Genomic DNA, 20,889 nt, shown 5'->3' on the forward strand with positions numbered 1-20,889 from the left:
TGAAGCCCCATCTCTACCAAACACCACCTCCCTCCCACACACAAAACAAAAATTAGCTGGGCATGGTGGCATGCAACTGTGGTCCCAGCTGCTACTCGGGAGGCTGAGGAGGGAGGATCACCTGAGCCTGGGAGGTCAAGGATGCAGTGAGCTGAGATTGTGCTACTGCACTCCAGCCTGGGCAACACAGTGAGATCCTGTCTCCAAAAAAAAAAAAAAAAAAAAAATACACCAACACCAAACTAGTGGTCGTGGGATAAGTACTCACAAATTTATTTAAAACTACTTAATTTATCATGATGTATATTGCCCAAAGACAGAAGCACACATCATTAAAAAAATTAACTCATTTTAAGTAAAAAGAGAGCACTCATTCTACAACCAGCAAAATGGAGGAAGTGCATACACAGGCTCGTACACGCAGTGAATAGCTTCTAATTTCAAGTAAAAGAATATGCGAGTCAATAACTAGGATCCAAAAACTGAAACTTCCTAAGAAGCCTGGGGTTTTAATATTATTCTGGAAAGAGACACCGATTTTTAAACAGCATTCTTTTGAATCCCTCTAGTTTATCTCCACATAATTTAAGGAGCAATGCTCTCCTGGGTAAGTATATTCACTTTTGGGGGAAAAAAAACCCTTCCTTGACCATTCTGAAGGAACTCATTATTTTAATTTGTTTTCACCTCCCAAGGAGTAATAATGGACCCACAAGAATGCAAAATGCCTTGAAGGCCCAAAGAAATTTGTTTAGATTTTGCTCAATCATGTTATTTCTATCTAAAGCCTTTTAAGAGCTTAAGAATTGTTATTTTTACTAATCAATTCACTGTAATTCAAAAAGATTTTTTAAAAAATCTGGTTATCCACAAACTTGAGAAACAGCAAAAAAGGTAAAATTTCCTAAAGACAAGCTGCTTTTGTACACCTTGTGACATTTTATTCTAATCTATTATATCTCTTACATATGCCTGTTAAGAGAATTTTTCTCCCCACTGAACACCGCAGGATTAAAATAAGCATTACATGACACCATGGTAAGACACCGAACCTAATTACCAACTCTAGTTACAACTGAATTCACACTATACCTTCAAGTTTGAGGAAATGCTTAACTAAAAAATAGCTCAAATGAAGTTGTTTGGTTACAAAAACATTTGCTTCCTATCCACTGATAAATTTAGTACTTTACCTTTAAAATCCTAGATTTCCTTGTGCACTATGAGCTTTTCCTTAAAATACATAATTTAACAAAATGAAAAACTGGAGAGAACACCACACATTTTTTTGCCTTAAAAAACACAAACACTCTCTTATAAAACTATCTACTACTTAATTCTAACTGAAAGGGAATGGGAGACAAAAATGTAAGGAAATGAGAAAATCAATGGCTGTCTTCCTTGTAACGAAAAAGCTACAAAACTGTTTATAACAATTTAGCTGTGTTTTGAAAATAAGACTTCCACATCATATGCTTGTGATCAAATTATATACCACTATCATTTTTTTCTTGCCCAAAAACATTAAAGGATTTATAAGCCTCAACTTTCAGACCAACAATGTTACAGATTCTAAGGGGCACCATGTGTTACCAATAAGCTATCATTTATTCTGAATATATCCTGGCATAAATTCTAAGGAACCAGCCATATAATAACATGTTCATTTAATTTGAGCAAAGAAAAAAAAAAAAAAAGCCAAAATTTTAACACAGAAAAAGACCTAGTAGCAGGAATATTCTGAGTTCCTATTCCCAGAAAAAACTGTATACCTGTACCTGTGTTGTATGAGAATGTATCTGTTCAAAAAGATTAATGTTTTCAACCTAACTCATTTGGTAGAACAGACAACTCAGTATACCCATGCTTACTATGAACCACATGCTTCCATTTGTAAAAGTGCAGTACGTCTCACTGTGTTTTTTAAACAATACTGAGAAGCAAACAGTAAGCTCTTTTCTCAAGCCACACCTGACTTACATGCATTCACATGCTCATGCTTCCAAGGGAATGCCAGCCCCACTCCTACTGTACTGACCCAGGGTCTCTCACAAAGATCAAGATCAAGATGCCAGCCAGGGCTGCAGTTGTCTGAAAGTTTGCCTGGGGTTAGATTTTCTTCCATGTCTCACTTGCATGGCTGGCAAGTGTGTGGTAGTTCTCCATAGGACTGCTTAAGTATCCTCAATATGGTAGCTGGCTTCCTTCACAGAAAATGATCAGAAAAATAATGGAAGGACCAGGTGGAAGCTATCTTGCCTATGGACTGGCCTTGGAAATCACATGGCATCACTTCTACTACATTCTATTCATTAGAAGGGAGTTAATAACTCTGGTGGTACATTCAAGGGGAAGGGGGATTAGGCTCTATCTTTGTAAAGAAAATTGCCCAAGAATTACAATAAATTAAAACCTCCACAGTGCCCAAGAAACTAGTCATTTTAATCATATATTAGCAAAAGGGCAAAAGGAGGGAGAAAGGGGAAAAGGGAGAGGGACCACTAAAGGCAGACGTCCTAAACGACAATCTGTTTCACAGATTAATAATGTTAAAACTTCAAAACTTAAGAGAATAACACAGGAAAACGGAATAGCTTGGAGAATTTTCCACTGGTCTAAGCAGTTCACAGAATTGAGTTTTGTTTTGTTTTTTAAAATGTCCTCATACACAACGAGGAAAAGTGAGACACAAATTCCCAGAACAATCTTGAAACTAAAGGGCTTGCATGGAGACAGTTTGTTAAAAAACAAAAAACAAACAAACAACAACAAAACAACAACCAAAAAATCCTCATTTTTATACTGTTTACTAGTACTGATAAAAGTTTATGTGTAAAAATAACACATTTTAAGAGTAACAAGCTTCACGATGTTTAGCTATCTTTCAAATCACTTTGGGAAGTTGAGTGATTGGTAATCTCCAACCAGAAATATAGAAATGCTTTTTAAATGTTCAAAAAGTATCACATGGGTTTTGTATCACTTAAGCATTGTGAGAAAACAAGAAAATTATGAAAATGCATTGAGAAACAGATAGCAGGGTTCAGCTTCTTGTGGTTTCTCTGGATGAGGCCAAAAGCCCTTGCAGGGGAACAGCTTGGATTCCACTGAGCATGTATCATGGAAAGCTATGCAACACCACTGTTTTACTCATTTAGTCATTTTTAAAGAATTAAATGTCATAGTGCTGTCCACAAACCCAGCTATACTATACTTGCTCATGACTGCAGAAACCCTATCAGGCCTCAATAGTCTGTGAGGAACCTGGAGGGATCTGAGTTTGTCCCTATATTTCTGAGACAGGACCATGGTAACTACTATTTGTGGTCTCATCTGGGAAACACCAAAGTCATCCCACAGATTACAATGCTGGGAGTTTCCATTTGATGGATCCATTCATGAATATTCACGATTAGTGAATATTAATAGCTGGTCTCAGAGAGCTTCCCAGGTAGTAACCCATCCAGCCAACATGTAGCGATTCATTCAATCCTTATTGAGCCCCTGCCATGTGTTAGGTAGAAGACAAATACAGAGTACCTGTAAAGAGCAAAGCTGGGGTCAGCTGGGCTCTCTTTCAGTTATTTGCCAGGTATGGTACCCTGAACAAGTTATTCTGGCTCTCTAAGCTTCAGTTTCATTATCTATAAAATGAGAACAATGGTACTTACCTTATCGGCTTGTTTGGCTTAGCCTAGTACAGCATAAATACACAACGAATATCATTTCCTCCAAGTGGTACTCCCTTAGTACCTTCCTCATACTACCTCAGATCCTTCTTCCTATTTCACCCTTTGCACTTTGTAAGCTTTCTTTTATAGCACTTCCTAGTTTCTAGTTATAAATACTTTCCAGTTTGATGATCTGATTAACATTTATCTCTCCCCTACTGGATTGTAAAATTCATGAAGGCAGAGACTTTGATATACCAAACACCTAACGCCCAGAACAGGAGAATATAATAGGTGCTCAATAAATACCTTTTTGAACAAACTAATAAATTACCTTGACAAATGCATAAACTACAAAGATGAAAAACATAGTACTAGTCTTATCAAAAAGCTCATAGGCCAGTGCAACAGTTCTTAATTTTAGCCGCAAGTTAGAATCAGCTGGGGAATAATATATTTTTTAATCTCAATAGCTAGGCTCTACTCTGGAACAATTCTAGGGTAAGGGTCTGAGATTCTTGTTTTTGTTTTTAAGAGTTCTTCATGTGATCCTAATCAACAAAGGTAAGACTCATTATCTACTCCAAGAGAGATGGTTAATAACTGCAATACAATGGGATACATGTTCTACAGTATCAGTCTAAAAGAACTTCCTGTGATGATGGAGAAGTTTCTATTTCTGCACTATCCAATATGGCACCCACTAGTCATATATGGCTGTTAAATTCTTGAAATGTGGCTAAAACTGAGGAACTGAATTTTAAATTTTATTTTAATTCATTTAAAATTTAAAACCATATGTCACTAGAGGCTACTCTAATAGTACAAACCTAGAAGGAGGGCACACAGAACCCCTAATCCAGACTGGAGAGATTCAATGTTCAGTTAGCTGTGCCACTCCCATCCACAAAGAGGGTGCAGTCTACTGGAGGAGGCTGTACCCAAATTACGCATATAGCCCTCGAACTTTCTCCTCTTTACATCCATACAGGAACAATCTCTCCCTTCTGTCATACCCAGGGCAGTTGTGATCAAGGAAATCCTTTCAAGAACAGGAAGAAGCATATCCCCCAGTAGAGGAGCCTTTGTATGAGCTGTTGAGTGATGTGGTCATTGTGGCCAAGGGATGAAATGCATCTTGAGGGAGAATATTTGGAAAAGAGCCACATGGAGTGGGCCCTCAGCACAGTAAATACAGCAGCATCTCACAGCTGTAAAGCAACGGTCTCCCTTTTGCAGCTCACAAGTACAGAGCCTCAGGCACAAACCATCATCACATTACAGAACTGACCGTTCCTCCTGAGACAAACAATGGTTCTCATTAAGATCTTTATAAAATCAAGCTGGTCAAATGTTATATGTGGAATCACTGAATTAAAATAGAGAAGGCACTCAAGCATTCATCTAGCTGTCCTTTTCCCCCATCTACCATTTGTTAAGCACCTACTATGTGGCAGGCAGTGTATTAGGGGCCTTAGATGGTCTCTCCTTTTGTCCATACAATCCCCTGCCATTAGATATTATTTTTTTAATGTATGGTAAGGAAATGTAAGACTCCTGGAAGTTAAATAATATACTTGACTTGAACAAGTATAACAAAGCTAGGATTCAAACTCAGACCTAGACTACTTGAGTTTCTCTCTTTTTTAAAAGTGTGTGCAGTGTTCTATTATATATATACTATGGTTTATTTAATAAATCCCTTTTATTTTCTGCTCTTTCAAATCACAACCAAGGCTTCATTGAACCTCCTTGCATATAATACTTTCAATATATTTTTATTGGTATATAATATACATACCTACAGAAAAGTATATAAATCCTAAGTTCAGCATCTGATGAATTACCAAAAAGTGAACTTTACCATGTAACCACCACTAGCATCAAGAAACAACAATATCAGTACCCCAGAAGCCCGCTTTGTGGCATCTCCTAGTTATTTATCCCACTCACCTCCCAAAGAGCTAATATCAAATATAAGGGCCTACCACAGTGTAGGAGTTCATTGAAAAAAACGCTAACGGCAGAAGTTATAAATTAGGTATATAACTTAAGCCAAGACCTAAAACAACATTTGGTCATAACTACAGGACTATTAGTTATCTACATTAATGAGAAGTTAGTGTTTTACTGGATATAAAGAAATTAGGGAGCAAAATGAAGGCAGCAGGGTGCAAAATGTGTTAACAATTAATATTACAGAATGTCTCAAGGCCTAGGGGGGTTTAAAAAACAAGAGAATATTAGGTTTCCAGTTTCATTTGGCTAGTGGTTCCCAACTCTGATGAGACAGGAGGGCCATAAAGTACCTGAGGGCTTTGGCTTGTTCACGTTCCATTCAGCTCAATAATTTCATGATGATAAAATTAAGAGGAACAAGCATTTATTGAACTTCCGTAACCTGGGAGACCCTTTACAGATATGAGCTCATTAAATCCCTTCAACAACTTTTTTAATACCACTATCCTCATGTTACAGAAGAAAAATGGAAGCTCAAGAAGGAGAAATAACCAGCTCAAGGTCACCTTGCTAATAAGAAGTGGATTAGCAAGGACGAAAGCCCATATCTGTCCAACTTCATGGCCTATGCTCTTTCTATTATAGTCTGCTGCCTTCCCTCCCAGGTTTTCTGTTAAGTTACAGACCACTGATTTCTTAGAGAAGTAACCTATTGGTAGGTGAGGTGGTACTGCAATATTAACAAAAGATGTGAGTTTCTATACCCTTAAGGGCTTAATAGAGTTATGAGAAACTCTGAAATCCATTTTATGTTTCCAAGCCTCTCTTCTACAGTGCTGGAGCTTACCATTTTTTGTGGTTACTTTGTTTTTTTTTTTAATTTGGTTTGTTTCCTCTTACTCACTGATGACATACTTTTGCCTCCAAGATGACAAAGTCACTAGGCAGTTAAAACATTTAGTTACACAGGTTATCTGGCACACCTTCCAACAAAAGAAAAGATGATAGTTCACAGGTCTGTTGAGGTTTGAATTTAACTTTGCCCCCTCCTCTCTAAGTTTTTCCACGACCATCACCAATATTGATTTTCAAATGTGTACAGATACACTGAAGAAGGGAAAAGATTCTGATGTGTTTAACTGGAGCCACTGAGTTATAGGTTGACCAAATTCACACAGAAATTTTACCTATCTCATGTCACTTGTGACAAAATTACTCATAACTCTATTAAGCACTTAAGGGTATAGTAAAATCCACTGCAACTAATGCTTTTTCTTCTTTCTGTTTTGGAAACACTAATAGGCTTGGGCTGATAGTCAAGATAAGAGGAAAAAAAGAGAAATTTCTTTTACCTACTTACTTTTCCATTTGCGTCAAGTTTCCTATAAACTTAACATCTTTTAAATAACTAAGAAAACTCTGTAGACATTATTTATAATTCATGTTATCTGATTTTTAGTAACTGCTTACCTTGACCAGAATTATATATTGCTTTTACAGACTTCTTCACTTTCTGAAGGGCTGTTCTATCTTGGTCTAGAGCCTAAAAGAGAAAAAAGGGGGAAAAGATATTAGAAGATTTGGTAAATAAAAAAAAAAGAAAAAGAAAAATTCATTTGTAATTGCATTTGTTTTCCTGAGTACCAGAGCAACAGCAAACTGACATATTCATTAACAATGAATCACTTCAGACTGGAAGTCCCTGGGATCTGGGTAGTTATAGTTTCAGGAGAAGTACAGTCATTCCACAAAGCTCAGTGTGTGAAATGGATAGCATTCTAGTCAGTCAATTATCATGCTAAGTTACGCACAAGAAAGATAATACAAGACACCTAAGAAATCTTAAGGCTTGTATTCTCTCATGCATTTACAATCTGGTAAGGCGAAAAGGCAAGCATAGACATGAATGGCACAATACTCAGGCAAGAGGATACTGTCATTTTATCACCTAAATGGTAATTTTAGGGAGAAAAACGTTTCAAGGAGTATAATGAATAGGAATGACCTGAAGAGCTTTTCACAGTGCTTTTAAGTTTTGGGATTTCTTTTAGTGTTAAAAAAAAAAAATACTTATGACATATGGCAGTTGAATTTTAGCAATATTTTAATTTAAAAAAAAAGTTTGGAAAATGTCATCATGATGCTGGTAAAGCTTTGAAATGATTTCTCAGATGATGAATCAACACATTAATCTACTTGTGGTACAAGCGGGGGGCTTCTAGGAGTCTACTGTTGTTGATTCTTAATCCAGGTACAGGATATACAATTGTGTTTAGTTTGTTAAAATTCAGCAAATTGTGCATTTAGGATATGTACTCCTTTCTGTACGTGTATGACACTCAAAAAACAAGTTTAAAAGGAGGAATAGTCAATGTACTTGGCACAATGGACTAACTTCTTAAAATAATTTTAGGCCCCTTTCTGCTACTTCAAGGGTCTGTGGTCAGCCTGGGAACCCCCAGATGATATGTCAAGATTTGCAGGGCATGAGCAATAACAGTAATAAACTGCATAAATAAAATTTTAAAACATTAAATGTACACTCACATCCATTACATCATCTAAACCTTGGAACTTCAGACCGGAAAACTGAAGCCCATAGAGGCTAAGTACTTCCCTGAAGAAGCTGAAACAGATAAAAGCAATGGTAGCAGGCACCTACAATTCCCCTTATGGAAAACGGTCTTTCCTACTGTCTTCCTTCACCTCTTGTTCTCCAGACCCCAATGTCTGGCCAGGTGAGCACAAGACTCATACTGGACTCAATGACATTCCTAGGATTTCTGGGCTTGGAAACAAGCTCAGTCCCTTTCTGGTCACATCAGCTTAGGACTGCCAGGAGTTCTGTTTCTTGATGTGAGGAAAAATGTGGCCAGACAGAATGACACTAACAGAGACACAGTAACAGAGAAAAGAGGTAGAGACAGTCCTCTGGCATCTGAGTTTTTGCTTCCAGCTGTTCCCAAGGCATATGTCACTGTTAACCTTCCTACAGTCTGAGTACATGAGACAACAAATTTCTTCTGTCCCAAGCCAGTTGAGCTTGGAATTCTGTCACTTGCAACCACAGGTCCTAAGTAACACTAGAACTAACATTTACTGAGCACTTACTAGACATGAGGTACAAAACTTATTTATAAAACATATCAATTATATAAGATATATATGCTTTCAAATATTTTATCCCTTTGCATTGCATCTTTACAGAAATTCTGTTAAAGATCATCTTCATTTTTCAGATACGGAAATGTAGTAGATCTTCAATAAATATTTATAGAGAGGGAAGGCGAGAAAGGTTAAGTAACTTTCCCAAGGTCACAGAGGCAGAAAATGCTAACATCACATTCCACACTTATATCTACCAAATCCCAAACTGTATGCTTTCTTTACTGGGATGCTGAGACAAAAAACAGGGTTTCCAGACTGCAAGTCTGACACTATTTCCACCATACCCATCACTACATTCTAACTCCATATCTCGTCACATCCACTGCCCACCTGTACTTCTGTTCAATATCTCCCTTTAAATACACTTATATCTTTTAAGAAATTTAAATAACTGTATTGTAAAGAGCTACAAAAAATGAAAAACCACGATCATTTACCATTGATAGAAGACACCCTGAAAACTACAATGTACCCCTACCTATACAAAATGCTCCTTGGCTTAGGATCTCAAGTCATCTCACATACCTGTCATGCTGTATGTCATGTTTAAGGAAATGTTTTACAAGACATTTCAAGGAAGAGATAAATTTCGTATTACTGAAAAGATTTAAGATTTGCACTGTAGAGGAAAGAGGGAAGACAACTAGTATTTAACAAACACTTGGTATAAACCAGAAAGCATGCTAAGAGGTTTACATAGATTATCTCAGTTAATTCTCACAAAAGTCCTATGAAATAAGTATTATTATTATATCCATTTTATGAATGAGGAAACAGAGGCTTGGCTTAGAAAGCTTAACTTGTCCAGGGTGGCTGAGCTGGAATTTGAACCCAGGTCTCTGACAACACAGAGCCTTATCTTCTAACCACTACCTAATTCTGCATTCTAATGATATCTGTGATAAGCTGAGACTCAAAACAGTCTCATCATATGGGGGAGGTGGCAACTACATACCAGTTTTGAGATAAACCTGAGTTTTAAAAAAATACAAGACATTTAGATTGAAAATGATGCAAATAAGCATTTACTTAAAAGTAAATTTACTTAAAAAATGAGTTTATTCTTAGATGAACTGTTTCTGTGATGTCATTTTTTTAAAATGCTAAAAATAGTCATTAATTTTTTTCTATACTTATGATTGCCCTTTTTCCCTGATAAAAAACCCTGGGCCTTAGAGAAATTAGTTAGTTTGCCAAGCGTCACATACCAAGTAAGAGAAGAGCCAGCCTATGCTTTTTCAACCGTGCCATCTAATCTGTTGTGGAAGGCAAGTCCAAGTTTCCCCTGAATCTTAACATTTCTTAATTACTTTCAAGAAAGAAACAAAGATCTGCTTCTGGAGGAAAATAACCTATCAGTTATCTTTGCGGGAATAATAACTAAAAAAGGTGACTGTAGTCTAACAGAAATTACTAAGTGGACTTTACAGTTAACTCCAAATGAGCAAATGAATGTGAAAGATTTCAGCCGTAACATTTTTTGAGACCATCTACCTACTTCCTTTTGTTGGAAGGGGAGCGGGTACAGTCTCAGAATTTCTGTTGAATGTTTACCAACTTGCTTACGAACTGGTAGGGTGTAAAGTTCACCTACTCACTTGTGAGGTTTATTGAAAGCATCCCCATTTGACAGCTACAGTCAGTTAACTCTAGGTGACACTTCTTTTTCTTTTAAGCTCGAGTGTTTGGCCACTGGCAAAAATAAGCTAAATAAAATGCACTTTTAAGAGCCTCCTGTTTTAGAGAGCCAGGGGATACTGTCCTTCAATCAAACAAGGCTCCCTCTAGAAATAACACATGTCTAAGTGTGCTGCAAAGTTTTATTCCCATAAATGCCAAACAACAACTGCAGTGATATCCTTTGAAATGTCATATATGTAAAATTAAATAAGGGCTAAGAGAAAAATGATAGATAATACAGGCTATATATCTTTCCCAAATCATTAAAAGTAGGATAAAACATGTGGGGGCATTTTTAAGTATGTATCTGCAGTTGAACAACACAAAAGGGTGGGGTGAGCGGGAAAGAATGAATTAACAAATAAATGAATAAAGGAGAATGTAAAGTTGTGCCATATGACATCATTACATTCTCTTTAACATTACATAACTAAGGACCAGGGATGGTAATCTAGGAGAGCACATCCAACCCTGACACGAAGACTTTCTACTTTTATTTCACACATAGTCCTAACAAGTTTTGTCATTTGAATCTAGGCACAGAGAAGATGCAGGCTGCTGCAAATCAGAGAGAGGCCGCTGGGAAGCCATACTGATGGAGGGACTACATGAGAGTTGACAGCCAAAAGGATGTAGAAAAATTACAGAAACCAGACCATAAGGATGGAAAAGTCCTTTGAGACTTTGAGGACAGGAAGGGTAGCATACTCCTCTAGGCCGAGTGGTATCCCTCAGTCACAGCAGAGTGTAAGAGCAGATATTCTCAGAGACATGTATGAATCTGACCATGCCTGCTCAGGGCATTTGAACTAGTTGATTGCTCTGCCTAAAACTCTTCCCTCAAGCTCTCTGGATGACTGGCTCTTTCTTTTTACACAGGCCTTAGATTAAAAGTCCTTTCTCCACAAAAGTCTTCTAAGGATACCCTACAGCAGCGTACACCCTCGGCCCACCCAAAGGTTACTCTCGAATGCACATCATGACAGTTTTTCCATAGTGTTACCACACCCTGAAACGATCCTGTTCATGATTTGTTTGTTTTTATGCTATTTCTCTAGAAGAATGGAAGTTCTATGAAAGCAGGGGCTTTGTATAACCTGTTCATGGCTGAGTTCCTATTCCCAGTGTCTAGCACACAGCAGATGCTCAAAAATGCTTATGAAATGAAGCGACAAATGACTGAATACACAAACTCATCAGTATAATCATCTCCACAAAACAGAAAAGTAGGCAGCATAAGACTTGCTTTGAAAATGGTTGATAAAATAGTTTTAAATTCAGAAAACATGGTCCTCTGTAATTCTTCCCCTAATGGTTTCGAACAAAGTTTAAAGGTATACATATCTAATATGTATAGCCATATATGTAGAAGAGATATGACTATACAGTGATGAGAATAATGTCTTAAGAGGACATTGCCTTCAAATAGTTATTCTGTAAATTTTCTTTAAAAATATTTTACTGAAATATATTTACGTTAACTGAGAAATGGCAATACTGTTGCCACTATTCATTAAGATTTTCTAAAATTCAGCCCGGCCCGGTGGCTCAAGCCTGTAATCCCAGCACTTTGGGAGGCCGAGACGGGCGGATCATGAGGTCAGGAGATCGAGACCATCCTGGCTAACACGGTGAAACCCCGTCTCTACTAAAAAATACAAAAAACTAGCCGGGCGAGGTGGCGGCGCCTGTAGTCCCAGCTACCTGGGAGGCTGAGGCAGGAGAATGGCGTAAACCCGGGAGGCGGAGCTTGCAGTGAGCTGAGATCCGGCCACTGCACTCCAGCCCGGGCGACAGAGCGAGACTCCGTCTCAGAAAAAAAAAAAAAAAAAAAAAAAAAAAAAAGATTTTCTAAAATTCTAAGTATTTTAGAATTACTTTCTAAATCTATGGTACTTTCTATACACTCAAGTGGGAAAACTGCTCTTAATTTGGGTAGATTTGATTTTAGATAATAACCACAATTCTTTGGAGCTAAATTTTATGAATATGTTTACAGAGGCAGGAAATAGTATATAACAATAAAATACTAGCATAGAATTTCCTAGAGATATGCCAAGGTAGCAGGGAATTATACCTACCATCTACGAGTGCTGTGAGCATTCAATACGTTAATGTGCCTAGAAGTGGCTAGCACAAAGCCTTGAAGGGAGCAGGTGCTCAAAAAAGACTAGCTATCATTACTGTCACCTCAGAAGGAGGTTGCCAGTGAAACACTTGGAGCAGCGACAGCAAAACATCTCTGAAACAAATACTCCTATACCAAAGTGATTTCCTTAAAAAAAAAAAAAAATTTTTTTTTTTTTTACCTTACTTGAAAAAAAAGGGCTTCTATTGTATTGCTTTATAGTATATTCAGAGAGGTCATTTAAAAATGCTTTTTAATGGATGCATTTATCCCATCGCCACAAGGTAAATGTTCTTATATGTGTTATTCCTTTAATAGGGGAAGCAAGGGAATGATGCTTTGGCCTAATTTTGGTTTAGACTGATTACTTCAGCCTTGAGTTTGTTAGGCAATCACGCTACCTTGATGGGAGGAGTGAAGATTGCAGAGCAATGTGTTTAGGGATGTCTAATTAACACTTGCATAAGAGGATGAAAAAGTGACATAAGTTCTCATGCAGCCTCACAGCCAAATCAGTAAATTATTTATCCATTTTAAGTCTCCATATGCTAGAACATATACATGAATAATCAAAATGTGAAGGCATAAGCTCTTTCTATGCATTCATTCACATTGTTCAACGTGATCATGAGTAGAGCTGTGGATAAAGGTGCCAGAAGAATGACAATGAAGAATTGTCACTGTCTCCTCCTCAAAAAGGGGAGAGATACAGGCAAACCATGCAAATGTGTGCTGTTGGCCTTCCTGCACAGATTTTGGTAGCTGTGGGGGTCCTGGAACCAATTTCTCTGAGATTTTTTCTCATGATCATCAAACTTGGGTTTTTACATCATTTAGGCATTTATTCATCCACTCAGTGTGCTAGACGCTTCAACAGGCACCAGCCTAAGTGTGAAAACCAAATTGTGCATCTACCTCTCCTTAACCAGCTGCAGGCCTCCTCACTTCTTGCCACAGCAAAGCAGCAGCAGCAAAACCCTTTGCTAGAAGAAACGGGAAGACTGGTAAGGCTTCTGATAGGATTGATAAAGTAAGTTGTTCATAAAACATTTATTATTCCTAGCCTGGGGCTTGCTTTATCCATACTTCTCACATCATTCCACTCTGTACCTTATTTTTTAGGTGTTTAAGTACCTGTGTCTCTCCCCGTACTCCATCAACTAAAAACTCTGTAAGAATTATACCAGGATAATATTCATGTTTATTTCTTCACATAGAAGATGCTTTGTAAAGATTCACTGACATGAATGAAACGAATCTCTCTCTCTCTTTGGAGGAAGAAAGGAAAGATGAATGAATTCACTGTTCTTCTAATAAAACAAAAGTCCTCGCTACTGCCTGTAAGGCCCTATGTGACCCAGCCTTTTGCCCTCTCCCCTCTGTTCCCACACCCTCCACTACTCATTATGTTCCAGCCACACCTACAGTCTTTTCAAACCTTAAAGCTTTTAGAATTGCTGACCTCTCTTCTGAAATCTTTTTCTTAAATCTCTCTTCGCCTAAATCTAAATGGGCCTGGCTTGTACCTTCTCTCTTTTTTTCTGGTTTTCAGCTCAAATATCACCTCACAAGGACATTCTGATGGCCCAACTCCCAGTCACTCTCCATTCATTACCCTCTCTTACTACCTAGGAAGAACTAACACCCTCTGAAATGATCTTATTGTTATGCTCCTGCGATTACGATCTGTCCCAATAGAATGTAATCTCTCAAAGAGGTGGTACTATACTGTTCACCGCAATGTCACCAGCATTGAAAACAATAAGAGATGTGCAGTAAGTATCTATTACTTTTTTAAAAAATTTCCCTTCTTCTCACAGGTGTTAATCTATTAAATTCATTTTAAAGACTTGTGTTAGTCACTGATCTGGCGGGAGGGCCGAATCAAGGGTGTACAGATCACCCTGTTGTAACCTTCAGATCCAGACTAAAAGGCCCCAACAGGTAGCATGGTATCAGACTTACTAGAGCACTCAGTGGAAGCTGACTGAATGAACAAGCAAACAAATGGAAGGTGAAAGAATGAATATCTTCCTTATGTCTGTGTCTGACATTTGAGGACCTGTTGGTGGTTTCAGTTAAACTGGCCTGAGTACTATGTGGATATGAACTCCTTGTTGCCTTGCCCTTTCCTATACTAGTGAACAGATGGTCCCAGAATCTCCTGACTACTTGAAATTAAAAACAAGAATGCCCATTCCCGGAGACTGTGGAAGAATCCAAAATGACCATGTGGGTACAATAAACCCTGCCAAAGCAGCTCTATCTCCTCATCTGAAAGGGTAAGTGGAGTGGCCACAAATGAAATTAAAACCCAACTAGTCTGAAAATACCTCTCATCATTTCCCCTCACTAGGATTATCTTTCTATGCACTCATCGACCCAGCAAACATTTACTAAGCAATGGCTAGGGGTTAGGCTATAAAGATACAGAAGTGAGTGAAACATAGCTTGTCTGTATGGCACACCTTTGGAAGAGCAAAATAAGTCTCATGGGGTTCCAGGGATAACAAAAAGAAGGTTGGAAAGGAATTAAGAAGAGAATAAGGAAGCTAACTAAGAGTGTCCCCTGTAGGCCAGGTGCTGCCCTAGGTCATCTCCATCTTCAACCCCTGCAATCCTGGAGGAGACGCCGCTCATGGCATTCTACCTGACACTCCTCTTCGAACAAGCCAGAAAGGAATGGGAGTAAGGGTGCAGACAGAAAAGACAAATTGAGGCAGAAAGAAGCAGAACAGAAACAGGAACTCGAAGTACAGCCCCAATTACAGCAGTTTGAGGAGTTGAGGTGTGGAGTGCTAAGAATCATCCTGCGTAACAACTATACAACACCCACAGTTAGTGGGGTTCAACCAGGAAGCAGCAGCGCAGAATACTTGCCAACAGAGGAAGAGGGACCTGGCAGCAGCAGCTTATATGAAACGAAGAGGTAAAGATGTTATCATTTGTTAGTTTCAAGATTAATATGAGTTGAATGAGGCTGCCATGAAGGGGAAATGACCAACCTAAAATAAAATTTGATTTGCATAACACAGCCCAAAAATTGAAAGTTGATATGTGATCTTCAAATAAAGGTTTTAAGATGTTTATCTGTGCTGTTTTAGACTATAAAAAGTATCCTTAAGATTCTCCTGTGTTTATAAAGATTTCTATCAGAAACATTTAATGTCCGCTACAGTGCCTACAGCTTAATGGTTGCATGGCTCTCAGCTGGAATTTGACCCAAGAACAGCAAAGATCTGTAGATCCTAAACTTTGAAGGGTTACTTCACAGTTCAGATCCTTGGCAAAAATTTAACATACCACCTTCGGCCAGTATCTCCTAAACAATTCTAAGAATTTAGTCCATGCAAGAAAATACCACCAAGCTATCAACTTCCCGAGCCAAAGAAAAGGTATTGCATAAAACTAGCTCGCAAAAGTCTGCTTTCCTACGTAGGCATAAATTATCTGTTAGGTGTGTATACGTTTTGAGGCAGGGCCTATGTTAGGCCCAGAGTAGGGCTCAATAAATAACAGTCAAACAAATCTGACTCTATATTAAAAGCATCAAGAATTAAAGCTGTACAGAAGAAAACTGGAACTCAATAATGCTGCTGTTTATTTCTCATGTACTGTTTGTTTTAAAGCCTTAGTGTCTATTCCAATCACTCAAAGGAAGCACCATCTTAACTAAGGTAAATATTGCAACACATATTTTTTGTTTGGGTAGCACATGTAAAAATACTCACTTTCTAATCGCCCCAGGACTCTTGGAAGTTACAATGGTTCCCAAGCCTCATCTTGCCTTTCAAAAGTCAGTCACATCAAATATCAATGATGAAATCATTTTACAATCATTTATGAAGGCTTAGGACCTGGATGAAGCACACTTCTCTCAATTAATCACCACGAGTTGTAGAGGAAGTCTTACAAAGTCCTACATATAACATGGGCAAAAGGAAGCCACTTGCGGTGAAGGGCCTGCCTACCTCCCTCCCCCGCACCCCACCACGGGAAAAGCAGACACCGAGAGAGACTAGATGAGTGAGAGGAAGGTATGGGCCTCCTATCATATCAACAACCTTTTCATTAAACCACTCTGCCTTTTGTACCAATGGCAGAATTCAGCAATGTGTATAGAGAAAGGAAAATAGATCCCCTTCAAAACCCTTAACAGGGTTTGGCTCTGTGTCCCTACTCAACTCTCATGTCGAACTGTAATCCCCACATGTCAGGGAAGGGGCCTGGCGGGAGGTGATTGGATCATAGGGGTGGTTCCCCCCATTCTGTTCTCATAATAGTGAGTGAGTTCTCACAAGATCTGATGGTTAAAAAGTACAGCTCTTCCACTCTCTCTCCTGTGGCCTTGTGAAGAAGATGCTTGCTTCCTCTTTGCCTTCTGCCAAGACGGTAAGTTTCCTGAGGCTTCCCCAGCCATGCGGAACTGTGAGTCAATTAAACTTCTTTTCTTTATAAATTACCCAGTATCAGGTAGTTCTTTATACCAGTGTGAAAACAAATACAACCCTTAAAATCAAACCTGTCACCCTAAACAAGTACAGCCATTCCATACGTTCTGTAAAGAGAACTCAATCCACCTCTGAGGGCTAAGCTAAGTCTTGCTTTTCTCTGGGAAGCTCATTCTCTGCACCTAATCAGTAGAATCCTTGATGATTCCACACCATCTGGCACTAAGTTATTACCAGTATCCACAGTTCTAAGTGATCATTAATGTTCTAGAAATCAACTACCATTTGTTAAGAGGTCCAACCTTTGCCTCTTGGAAGAAACATAGCCTATTCACGTGTCAAGCTACCATCTTGAGAGGTGTAAAGCCATGGCTACAAACACAAGCTTTGAGGCCACAGAGAACTGTGTCACTTCTTGCTTGGCTACCACGCACTGACTGTGTGACCCTGGTCAAGTTAGTTACTCTCTCTGATATCAAAGGTACTGTTAATGCCTTTCTCATGTAATACCTGACACAGACATGTGTTTGCTTCTTTTCCTCTTTTTCCCAATCGTCCTCAGAGTCTGATTTTAGCTCACTTTTGTCTCTTTTCTCCCCAATATTGATGATAGAATGACAACGTGACACTGCCATTAATTTTATATCATCTCATATAATCATCACAGTAACTTATAAGAAGGTTTCTATTACCTATGTTTTACAGATAAGAAAATTGAACATCAGAATGGCCCTAAGATATGCAGATAATAAGAGAGCCAAGATTCCAAAGCAGATCTTCCTGATCCGAAGGTCTATATTCATAACCATGTTGCTCTCCAACCCTTCAACCTGACACAATGGGGTTCAAAAGATGGAGGACCCTTAAAAAAAAACAAGGATTCAGTAATCAGGCTACTAGACGATCAGTTTCAAAGACTTTTTCTTCCCATTCCAGAAGGCTCTATGTAAAACAGCTAAAGAGTAGTTGAGATAAAAAGCAAAGGGGGGAAGGAGTCAACTTGCAGATCACTGGGGTTGTGCCACCCAAGCAGGTCAGACTTGGGCTGCACATCAGCCATTTCACATAGGTCTATCTGCTAAATACTTTGCTCAGCATAGTGAGTGTCGGTTAAAACCACAGAGGGGCTTTCCATTTAGCTTCAGGCACACCCTGGGAACTACAGCCTTTGTGGACTTCACAAATTGAGAACTAGAGTCTTGACAATGGGCATCATTTTCACTAAAACTGATTGCTGACATGTGTACCTGCACACAGAAAATAGGCTTAATATAAATAACCAACTACAACACCACGTGGAGATGCAAAGGCTTGTGAGAGTTTCCAGGTGCCCTTTAAAATACTGGTGACTTACTGAAAAACACCACTGAGAGTGACTGACTGGTAGAAAAATCCTTGAAAATAATTAGTGGGCCTATCTGTGGGATCGTGAAAGAAAATAGGAGCTTACTTATCAAAGAGGAATAGTTTATCTTTCTGGTATTTCTAATCCTAACTCTGGCCCAGTGAGAGGTCACTCAAGCATTTAGTCTGTGCTGAGGAACGTGCCGGGGGGAATGAACAGGCATATACAGCTCCTCCATCTACAAAGACCTATACCTCCAGGCATAAAGTCTGTTCTAGGTGTGGGGATACCTGGTGAAGATAAGAACGTTCTCTTCTTCAAGGTGGACTAGACAGAGAACAACCATGTGCATGCCAACATTGTGAGAAAAGATGCCCTTGGTGTGAAGAAGCATTAGGGAGATCAGATGCCTGAAACAGGTGGCAACAGGAGGTTTGAAGAGATACACTGGGACCCATCACACAGGGAGGAAAGGGTCACGGTAAGGACACTGGATTGTATTCTGGAGGCCGTAGTTTGGCCAAGATGGAGCCTCTAGGGTTTTAGAACAAATACGTAATTAGCTCTGACCCTGAGAAAAATGACTCTGGCTGTTGTGGTGGAAATGGAAGGTAAAGGGGCAAGACTGGAAAGGGAGGAGACAAGCTGGGTATTACACCACAGAACTTCTCTGAAGTATTTCTGTTGTGGTTCAATCCACTTCCTCCTCTGGGACCACACCCCAAACTCAAGTCTTCCTCCAAATCTTCTCTTCCTCCCTCCTCCATGTCTATTTAGTATCACAGTGATGGCACAAAGATGTTCACCTGGACACTAAAGTCACATTCCTTTTGTTTAACCCTCTTCCCAAGAGGCCGCAAAATTCTGCCAATTCAATCTCAGCAGCATTTCTTTTTCCATTGTTTTCTATTTTTTAGAAACAGGGGTCTCATTATGTTACTAGGCTAGATTTAAACCCCTAGGCTCAAGGGATCTTCCTGCCTCAGCTTCCAGAGCAGTTGAGACTACAAGTGTATGCATCTATGCCAGGATATTCTGCAGCATTTCTGAAACCCATTCCAAGGGCTCCTGTCTTACTTTAGGACTTAATCATGCCCCAGCCAGATACTTCCTCAGCCTCTAGCAGTTCATCCTCTATCCATCCATCTTCTGCACTGTTGCTGAGTGTTTCTAAGTATGCGTAGTCATACCACTCTCTGACTTTAAAACAGAATCAAGTGGAACCCCCAACCATGGCTCATAAAGCCCTTCTCTGCCTCACCTCACTTTCACAAACTCCCTTTTGCAGCCAGCCCACCCTTGTCATTGTGACTATCTACTTCATATTCCTGGCTCTCCAAGTTCATGATGTCCAAACATGCCAGGCTCCTTTCTGGCCTTTATGACTCTGGAGATGCTAATTCTAGTAGCTAAAATTTTCTCTTTTCTGAACAATACTTCTGCCTTTCACCTTTTTCTCCATCATCTTCTTAACAATTTTACAAACTCCTGTTCAACCTTTAAGATTGGGTTTTATCACCCAATAAGAAAGTTTCACTGCCCTCTGTCCCCAATTAAGAGATAATCTCTCTTCATTCACCAGTGCTATGAGAGCACCTGCCAGGTTATAATGACGTTTTCCTCACATTTTTATCTTGGCAAAGAACAGTTATCAATCTTTTAAGAAACCAGACACGCATATGTATGTGTTTATTTATATATTATTTCCTCTCAGTTGTAGAGCCATCTTGCTGGACCTGCACCCCAGGGTGTAGGAGAAGATCTAGATGTGTCCAGTGCACAGAAACTGGAACTTACCATCTAAATTTGACTGCCCCTCAGATGTCTCTGGTTCTCAGCTTCCTGACCTGCAAATGTGCAAGACTACACCAATCTGCAGTCTCTCCTGGCTCTGATTTCTGAAAATCAAGTATTTTCAAATCCTAGGAACATTATTCTTCTAACTCTCTTAGCATGCTAGATTTCCTTTTAAATGAAAGCAATTTTAATTTAAAAAAAAAAAAAAGGTAACACAAATAGCATCAACACGGATATATATATATCTGGGAAAGTATCTGATATTCAAGATTTCCATGCAATTAAAAAGATAGGCCATAGTGTCAGGCTCAGATTCTAATTCCAGCCATTTCTATGTCCCTATTTTGCATCCTCTGACCTCCAAGAAATATTCTGAAAAGTTGACCTTGAATTTAATATTCAAAGACTTCATCAATCTAAGAAGACATGCATTAATAATGCCTTTATGGAGATGAAGAAACTGCGTTAGAAAGTAGGGATCCAGGGCCAAAAACTAGTAAATGGAAAAATCAGGATTTTAACCCTGGAAAGTTTAACTCCAAAGTCTGTGCTTTCTGCCATGTCTGACTGCTTCTCCAATTAAAAAAACATGTTTTATTCTACTTTTTATCATGTCCAAGTATAGCACATGCTAAGCTTACTACAGCTGTTTCACGTTCCTAGCTTCTGAGAAGAGAAGTTTGAAGGGAA

General features: G+C 38.8%; 1 protein-coding gene across 3 annotated transcripts in view; it reads right to left on the reverse strand.

Moving 5' to 3' along the window:
* Positions 1-20,889, reverse strand: part of ASAP1 (ArfGAP with SH3 domain, ankyrin repeat and PH domain 1) — a 314,103-nt gene that overhangs the window by 186,118 nt on the left and 107,096 nt on the right. For all 3 annotated transcript variants that reach the window (XM_023223822.2, XM_023223807.2, XM_023223814.2), the window contains exon 2: positions 7,101-7,173. In XM_023223822.2, coding sequence (XP_023079590.1) covers positions 7,101-7,173 — 73 coding nt within the window. The remainder of the gene's footprint in view (positions 1-7,100; positions 7,174-20,889) is intronic.

This window comes from Piliocolobus tephrosceles, chromosome 7 (genome assembly GCF_002776525.5).
Source record: "Piliocolobus tephrosceles isolate RC106 chromosome 7, ASM277652v3, whole genome shotgun sequence".
Taxonomy (NCBI): domain Eukaryota; kingdom Metazoa; phylum Chordata; class Mammalia; order Primates; family Cercopithecidae; genus Piliocolobus; species Piliocolobus tephrosceles.